Source organism: Frankliniella occidentalis, unplaced genomic scaffold (assembly GCF_000697945.3).
Source record: "Frankliniella occidentalis isolate FOCC.00 unplaced genomic scaffold, Focc_3.1 Scaffold17, whole genome shotgun sequence".
Classification (NCBI taxonomy): domain Eukaryota; kingdom Metazoa; phylum Arthropoda; class Insecta; order Thysanoptera; family Thripidae; genus Frankliniella; species Frankliniella occidentalis.
This window is the reverse complement of record NW_026267147.1, coordinates 1,542,789-1,551,971: the sequence shown is the minus strand read 5'-3', so window position 1 is coordinate 1,551,971 and position 9,183 is coordinate 1,542,789. Positions and strand designations below refer to the sequence as shown.

Genomic DNA, 9,183 nt, shown 5'->3' with positions numbered 1-9,183 from the left:
AATACGCGGCAGCTGGATGGGTTGCCTACCAACTGGCCTGCAGGCGCGGAGGGCGAGGGGGGAGTGGAGGAGGTGGCGAGAGGCAACCGGCCGCCTCCCGCCTGGGTAGGCAACCCATCCAGCTGCCGCGTATTCTCTTGGACACCCGGTATGATCCTCAAAGTATTTGGTTTGATTTTTGTGTCGTTTAGTGACCGCATCGCGGTCACAAAGAAACCCACTGCGGGTGAATGTCAGTTTCAGAGGGGCTCATCGCCAGGGGGGGGGCGGGGGGCTGTTACGTTACGGCCCGCCCCCCGCGCTTAAATGTCAATTGCCTTCCCTTCCCCCGGGGCCTAGGCTGGGGTAAGTTCACCACCCTTGCCGTGACTGGGCACGCGTCCCTCTGCGGGTGGGGAAATTACGCCCTCTCAAATTGTTTTTAGACAGTCCCCAAGACTGTCTCTACCAGAGGGCTCTCTATACCAGGTGGCTGATTCACGCCGCACACTTTCGTAGTTATAATGTGTACCGCATTCAAGGCTGCGGACGGGTTTGCCTATGCTTGCTGCGCACGGCTCCTTATGGCCCGTGCGAGTAGGCAACGCACCCGCACGCGTGCATACGGTACAGTATAACTATGAAAGTGTACACCGTGAATTAGTCACCTGCGGTACAGCACAGAGCGGGCCCTTGACTGTGTGGCTGCTGTGCTTGTTTTTTGTTTTTAAATAATATGGAAAATTACTGACGGGGTTGTTTGTGGCATGGTCGAGCTGATAGTCAGCTCAGATCGACCAAAAAAGAGAGTCTGCGATGGGGAGCCGCAGGAGCAGGCGTGGTGCGGGAGTGTTGACCGTCGGTGGAGCTTGACAACAAAGGCGTGCGAGTGGTGGTGTCCTTATCAATAATGCATACTGGAGCCATTCGCCAAGGCGGGTAGACCTAGACCAGCGCCGACCTCGCCGTCAAAGTCCTGATGATTATCTTGTCCAGCCAGTCGTGGCGTTGTCGTCCCCCATGCCCCCCCCCCCCCCCCCCCCCCCCCAGCGACGGGCAAGGGTGGATCATGCAGGTTTGGTATTATTTATTCGGTAGGCTTCAATACAGAGTACTTCACCATCAATTTATTTGGTTAAAAGTCATCACAACAAAAATATTTGCACACCACAAGACTTCTATCTTGAATAACATGAAGAAAATTGGACACAAACCTGAGGTGTAGAAAGATTGACAATGAAAGTGACAACTCATGAGGAAAGGTGGCATCAACTATCCCTGTTCTCATGTATTCTTCAGTTCCAAGGGATAATTGCACCACAACTTTTCTTTCAAGGAACTATACCAAGAGATAAGATGGCAACAGTAATACTTAACTTACAGTTCTAAGGAAAGAAAGATAAGAGAAATGAACAAACATTTCCCAACAAAGGTGGCAGTTACAGGAAGTTTTATACTTCAAATAGAAAGTATAATAGAGTTCACTATATTTTTATGATACAAGAATATCAAAAATAAATATACCAAGATATTATTTTATCAGTGTTGATTTACATTTTAAATTTAAGGTTATAATAATGCAAATGCACAATCTCATTTTCTCATTTCAAAATTTCATCAAAACTAAATTTTGAACAACACTGACAATATAATTTCCCCATTAATAATAAATTGTGACACAATCTTACTATTAAAATAAAGTCTAAGTTAGAGCAATGAAGTGAATATACTGCATGAATTTGACATGACAAACACTTGATAAATAATAGCTTCACTTGATAATACAGTAATATGTTGTTTCAGATAATTTCATCAAGGCTGAGTAATGCAGTATATAAATAAACAAGGAACATGCATTACATCCAAGACTATAAAGAACTGATCCATTTGTATTCTTCAAGATTGCCTTAAACCATCTAACAAATGCAGTAAACTCTAAGGGAAGGAAAATACTGTTTGGTATGATTAATTACACTATGAGCATTTTACAATTCTCTTATCAAATTGTTTCTCTTTCATGTATTCCTGAACATTTCTTACAATGGGTAGAACACTTAATTACAACATTCTACATAACTAAAAAAGTAGAAACAAATTTAAAATCAAAACAAAAGATTTGAAATTTCACAGTATGACTAGAACTACAAGGAAAAGGCAATGGGGTAAATGGGAACCTTATCTACTTCCAACCAATAAACTTGGGCTTCAGTACTTTGGTTTCTTCTGGCTACATAATTCAATTAGTTAGGACCATGATTTGCAAATTCAATCCTTCCATGTTCAAGGAGGAGTGGTCCAGTGTTAGAAATAATACTGTCTGACTTCCTTCTGACTGAAAAGAGAAGACCTCGATTACCTAGGCGATTCACGGCAATACCCCTAGATTTCAAATGAGGTACACTCTCTCTTATAGCCTTCATTAGTTGGGGAAAGTGTCGACCACCTCTAAATGCATCAGAGATGTGCACTTCTTCAAGGGTACGGCGCAAGGCAAATAAGAACTTGGCGAGAGCACAGGTACTATGGACACTCTCAACAAATGGAGGTGCTGCATCCCATCTGTAAATATGAACTCGCTTGCAGGAATGGAGCCTCCCAGCCAACATTGGAAGAAATGTCTCAAGCCTTGTATCAGGAATCTGCTCATCAGATTTAATGTAAAGCTGATCACAGAAACGGAGAGATACTTCATGAATGTGCGACAGGCCTTTATAACCAATCAAATCCCTTTGTATTTTTTGAAAGTCAATCCACGACCCAAGAATAAAATCAATGAAGAACTGTTGTTTGCAATTTTCTAAAGCATGTAGGCTATCAATTGGAAATCTAACTAAAGCTTCAAGTTTATCACAGTTCCGTACAATTTCCTGCACATCTTTGTTTTTCCAAATATCACTTGTAAGGCGCAATTCTTTAAGGAATGGTATTTTGCTTTTCAAAAATGGTATGATAAATTTTTGTACAAGTATTTCTCTTGGGTTTTCTATCTTCATTGCAATTGCCTGCAGTCTGAGTTCAGAACTTTCAAGTTCCCCGAAGTACCACTTCGGATTTACTCTCCCTTGATGATGTCCAATGGATGGCATTGTGCCTGTGAAGCGAATGACCCTCAAATTTTTCATCTCGGAGATTAACTTTAAAAGGTAACCAGGCCTTGGCTTTACGCCATCCTTAAATGTTCCACCTTCACCATATGATAAACGTTCATCAGATATGGAAATATTGAGCTCCTCTAGAGTGTCTTGGTAGCGTTCCAATAGCTCTACTATTACCCTTGGATGAGCCACACAGAAACAACTAAAACGCCGAACGTTCTTGGGACCATTCAATAGAGTCAATAAAACTTCTCCATGTGCAGCATGCATGTCACTGACATCAACAGTGCGAAGGTACTTAGCCGCACGAACATGGCGCAAGAACTGATGCACACGATAGGGATCACAGACCACATCTTCTCGCAGCCACAAGCTCTTGTGCTTAGACAACTCATACCAGCGCTTGCACACAGGAGCTAGGTTAATAAGTGAATTGACACCCAGTTTGCTAAATATTTCTAATAATATGTCATCTGAGAGAGAATTCATATTTGGGTACTGTTTGTCATTCAGGAATTCTGAAGCAGCAATTTCCTCTGTCCTAATAGTGATTTCCGCTCCTATTGCTTGAGGGGGACATTCTTCATTTTTTACTCTTTTAAGTTCAACTGGATCTAAACACACCATACCATTATTTCTCTTAACACCATGTCCAGAGAAGGAAGACTCTGTCGACTCAGCAGTAGCAATTTGCGGATGACTGTCCGATGGCCTATAGTAATGACATGATTGGAAAGGAGGGACCTGAAAACAACAGTCAATACTTATTAAGGGTACAACTATTGTTAGATGTCGCAATTAAAGTGTTGTTGCTTTCAACAAACCTGAGCTGATTCTTTAGCTAATTGAATTTCCTCAGATGCTGGGAAGTTCTGACTGTCAGTTGAAAGAATACTGTTTATACTGGAAAAGGCTCCAGTGCGCTGCAGTTGTGAGTTCACAGGATGGACTTCCACAACAACTCCATCCCTTTGACCATCGTGGGCATAATCATGCTCATGATTCACATAGCCATTTTGGATTGCGGGATCATATTCATTATCATAATCTTGTTCAAAATGTAAAAACCCATCAACCTGTGGTATAGCCTGGACATGATTGTGTTCTTCTTCATACTGGTGATCAATGTTTACATCCATGTCAATTTCTTGGTCATTGCCAGCATAGTCATGCTCATCATTCATTTCATCAAGTATAGAATTATCATTGTTATTTCCACAATCTTCATCATCAAGATCATCAAATTCTTCATGGGTGTCACCTTCGTTGCTTGTCGTAGAACCATACACAGAGCAATTGCTAGCTATGTCATCTTCAAAATCAACTCCATCAATATCCTCCGAATCACCACTTTCAGAATCAGTGGCATAAAATTCATTGGCAGCCATGCGAGCCCTGTACAGAAGACACAGAAAAAGCAATGCATTATAACCCCATTTTACAAGGAAAACAAAATTTCATGCACTGTCTTACACACTTTTAAATTTTGAATAGTAAAAATTTATAAATTGACATGTGTTTTTTTCAATATTATCAATTAGTACGGATTTCGGTTGTTAGTCAAACAAATGTGAATCAGTTCGAGCCCACAATTGAACTTACATAAACAAATCAAGAAGATGGTCCATGACAGTCAATTAACACACTGCCGAATTGGAATACAGTCATTTAAATACTTTCATGTTGACAGGTTACGGCAACATGTTTGACGTGCGCTTGCAGAACTGTTATTGATTGATATCGGACACTGGCTCGAGGCAGCCAGAATGTATTATTCAATAATTAAGTAGACAACAGAATGTGCCAGCACACGGAAATTAAAATGTGATATTATTTAAAAATCACAAGAAAGCCGTCGATATGCGTTGGTGTCGCCGAATTTCGAAGAATCGACAAACTTTTACAATGTAGGCCTTTTTTTCTCTATCACCACATCACGGCCACACGAACAAAACAACCGAGCAAATGATCAGGGGTGGGGGTGAAGGGAAAATGTACAGCAAAGACGAAGTTTTTCATTCATTTGTTTGATCTCATGGCATGAGAAATTTGTCCATGCTCACTCAGCGAACTCAGCTCTAGTGTTTTGGTGGTTTTGCTGTGGATAGAATAGAAGGTAGAAATAGAATTTTAGTTTCAATCAATTCAAATGTAATGCAACAATGATGTTTGAATCAGAATGATAAGTAAAGGCAGTAACTTTGAAAAATAATTATTTGGAGAGCAATTTTATTGATAAAACCTCTCAAGTAATAACAATGGAACCATATCACACGCATACAGAAATGTAACTGCACACATTAACTCTGTCGAAATCTTAATATACAAGCACAGCCATTTTTTAAAAAAAGAGAAAAGAAAAGGTCACGAAATTACAACATATGTTAAACTCACACTGATCAAAGTATCAGAAAATGTATTTTTGAAATTTTTGAAATTTAGGGACACAAGTGGAAAACAAAATTACTTCACTTCATCAATAGACCGTAGGTCTCCAAAGACCTCTGATATTTGTTATAGTTTAGTTAGACACAAACAGTACACTGTTTCAGAACAATAATGCTCTAATAATCTTGTTCCAAGATGGTGAGCACTTCAACTGATCTTTAGAATGGGGTAGACAAATTGTGTAAACATCACAGGAAGATCAGTTATTCTGATGTTAACAGAGTACTATTTTTATATATATAGTTTTAAACATGGTATAAGATACAAAGTCTATTGATAAAAGTATGGTGTATTTCTACGGCGTTGAACAAGTCTAGAAAAGATGTCACCACTCAATACAACTAGCCAAATCCAAACGGGCAACACAACCCAGTAAGTTGGAATTTTATAGGAGGGAAACTCTATTTGCATACACAATAAAATTTGAGATGTAAACATAAGAAAAATTGAGAAAACACTCCAGAGCTTTCTTTTCATGGAAGTTTGTTTACGAAAGTCAAATCCATTCTTGCAATGACAAATGATAAAAAACATATAATAAAAGAGTATGATGAGAAAATAAATTACCATAGGTATAAAAACAATAAACCAATTCCACTCTGCCCTAGCATCTAAGCGTAAGACTAGGAGAATAAGGAAAACAAGCAACGAAAAACAGGTAAACAGAGCACGATGGCAGGCTGTCATACTGAGATGTAAGTGCCTGTAAGGTTATTGTTAAATTCAGTTGATTAGCTAGATGTGGATAAATTTTCCCACCTGTGCAACAAAAAACACACTTAAAACAAAAACACTTTAACACTATAAGGCATTAACCTTTAAATGGCCACAGTATGAAAGGAGCAGCTTAGCTTACCAAACTCTTTCTAGCTGAATCATACTTGACTGAAAGTGTAGAAAAAAGGAACGAATAATGGTTGAATTTTGTAACTCTGGATTGAAAATTTGCAGTTCAGTCAGTACCGTTAACAATATCCATTTCCAATTTTTTTAAGTTCTGCTTTGCTATGCTTTGCTTATTTCAGATCAAAACATCAATTTGACCACCATTCACAAACTGAAATAATAACGAAGTATTTTTCCAGAAAGCATAAAATCCAACAAAAGGATTTTTCCACGATATTGAACAAGGCGCTTAAGAGAGAAATAATATAGGATTTGGTCCAGGACAATAAAAAGAACTGATAGCGTCGACTTCATTGCTTTATTGTCGTACTGTTTTTACCCCTGCTAACTTCGGCTGGGAACGGGAACCCCAACCTGACCTGACCAAGGCTCAGTAACAGTCGCAAGGTGGCAGAGGAAGGTGAAAAGTGAACCAGTCAATCAGAGGCGAAGCACGAGGCACACAACGTTTCAAGTGAAGTTACGATCAAGATGGATCCCTATGGAATGTGCCAGACGGGCTGTAATGCGGTTACAATGGCGTGCTACGCGTCCGCGGGGGTAGTCTTTGGGGCCGGCAGTGTTCCTGCGTGCAGCGCTGCACAGGGCACGTGCATGACTGCTTGTGCTGGAGCCACAGCGGCCGCTGCCGCCGGCGGTGTGGCCACCGGAGCCGTCACCGGGGCCACCGTCGCGGCCACCATACTCAATCCTGTCACCCTTGCATCTGTCGCAGCGGTCCCTGTAGGGAGGATGCTGTGGAAGTATTTTCGGGGATAGAGGTATGCATTCCCACCGATTTCCATCTTGACACTGTGTGAAACATTCCAGTCAACAATAACAGTGGCTTTGGTAGGGTATGTGGAATTTTACTTGCTACACCCAGAGAACAGTTTCGTCATAATGACATCCAGTGATGTCAGTGTCAAGATTTGGTTATTTTTGTGGCCTGATTGACGTCAAATCAGGCCTTCAAAATTCTCAAATCTTGACACTGATTTCATTTGATGTCCTGTTGACGAAACTGTATCCTCTGAGATTGTATTGTTTTTGCAAGTAGGGCTCCGCCCGGATTCTTATCAGTCCGGTTCGTTTCGTTTTGTTTCTTTTGTGGGTGAGGGTGTGTGAAAAAGACCCCCTTTTCACCCCCACTCACTCTCAAAAGAGACAAAAGGAAACAAAACGAAACCAACCGGACTGATGAAAATTCGGATGGAGCCAACATTACATTTTACATTTGCATATCCCTACTTGAGTTGTATCTAACTGCACTTCAAAGTACACACATTGAAGGTCATAATGCATTATTTGCTAATCTAATCTAATCTGAATCCTCTTCCCTTTTAGGATTGGCAACCTGAAACGACGGATTCTGCTGCCTTCCGTCAAGACTTGATTTTGTCAGTTAATTTCTGTCTGTATCTCTTTTCATTGACTTTGTGCCTTTTGACATAATGTAAAGAAAAACTTGTTTAGTTCTGTTTTAATTGTCTACTAATGTTTTTGCTAAAATAAACCCATATCCTAAGATCTATAAATAATTTGTTTGAAATGATTCCTCTTAAAGCAATCTTGTAAAAACACAGTAAAAAATATTGTTGACATAAGTCCCTAAAGATTTAGTGGGTAATACAAATTAAAAAGTTAGTTTGTTTGAGGGGGGAGGGGGTGGTGGGAGCGGGCGTTACTTTTGTTAATCAATGAACTTTGCTTCAGAAAAATATATGGGATACTGAGGGGGGGGGGTCTGGCCGGCTGACTCAATTTTCAGGGCACCTCTACCATTGAGTCCTACTAACTTACCACTCCACTGTGAGAGATCTGAAAGAAATTCCGTGTCGCTTTGCGACATGCCAAACCTATTGTGCAAAAAATTATCTGGTAAAAACGGTATGTCGCATTCTGGTGTCTGCTAGCAGAGCACGCAGAACGATCATGCACCTCACATGCCATGTCAGAGTAATGCACATCTAGAAGTCATCTAAGTTTGGCTGAGGTTTATTTTCGGGCCATTTAGATGTCGAGGCCAGAGCGAACAATTGTGACCTTTGGCTAGTCTGCCTATACGTTCGAAAATTATCAGGACACTCATCGGGTGAATATGAGGCATCTAGAAATGACTGAGCGAGCAATGCTTCATTAATTTACATCAATTTGACGTCACTTTTCGTCATTTTGACGTTCTGGTACAGGGCGACATGCATGCATTGGCTTTGCTCTCGAAAACGAGAAAACGCATCTGAGTGTGGAAAAGTGAAATGGATAGCGTGAGGTCTGACGAAAATTCGTTGTCGTTTTGGTACCTCGTCTCCTCTATCACACGATATGGCGGCTTGAAAAGGGGATTGCTTAAAACAGTTTGCACTTTCGGCCTTCCCTCCGCCCTGGGAATTCGAAACAAATGATTCTGTTGTAAATCCTTGGACTTCCACGATCAAATACTTCAAATACAAATACTTCCACCTTTATTGTGTTAGGATAAGGCTGTTGGCGGTCGGCAGGGAATGACCTCGTCGCGGTCCTAGCGGCCGAGACCACCACACAGCACTGAGCACTTCCCCAGGTTCGAGTTGCTGGTTCAGTGGATGGATGTAGCGGTATTTTCTCACCTTGCCCCCCCCCCTTATTTCAGATCAAAACATCAATTTGACCACCATTCACAAACTGAAATAATAACGAAGTATTTTTCCAGAAAGCATAAAATCCAACAAAAGGATTTTTCCACGATATTGAACAAGGCGCTTAAGAGAGAAATAATATAGGATTTGGTCCAGGA

At 40.7% G+C, this 9,183-nt stretch overlaps 1 protein-coding gene and 1 long non-coding RNA gene across 2 annotated transcripts; one reads left to right on the top strand and one right to left on the bottom strand.

The window, feature by feature from the left end:
• Positions 1–1,084: 1,084 nt before the first annotated feature.
• Positions 1,085–5,055, bottom strand: LOC113204821 (uncharacterized). The gene is made up of 3 exons (XM_026420146.2): positions 4,677–5,055; positions 3,899–4,469; positions 1,085–3,818 (listed from the first exon to the last, which is right to left on the bottom strand). The coding sequence occupies exons 1-3, from the start codon at positions 4,700–4,702 to the stop codon at positions 2,220–2,222; spliced, it is 2,196 nt and encodes a 731-aa protein (XP_026275931.1). The 5' UTR covers positions 4,703–5,055; the 3' UTR covers positions 1,085–2,219.
• Positions 5,056–6,658: 1,603 nt separating this feature from the next.
• LOC113204828 (uncharacterized) lies at positions 6,659–7,948 on the top strand. Its single transcript, XR_003303325.2, has 2 exons — positions 6,659–7,189; positions 7,755–7,948. It is a non-coding gene; the product is annotated as an uncharacterized LOC113204828 (long non-coding RNA).
• The last annotated feature ends 1,235 nt before the right edge of the window (positions 7,949–9,183 follow it).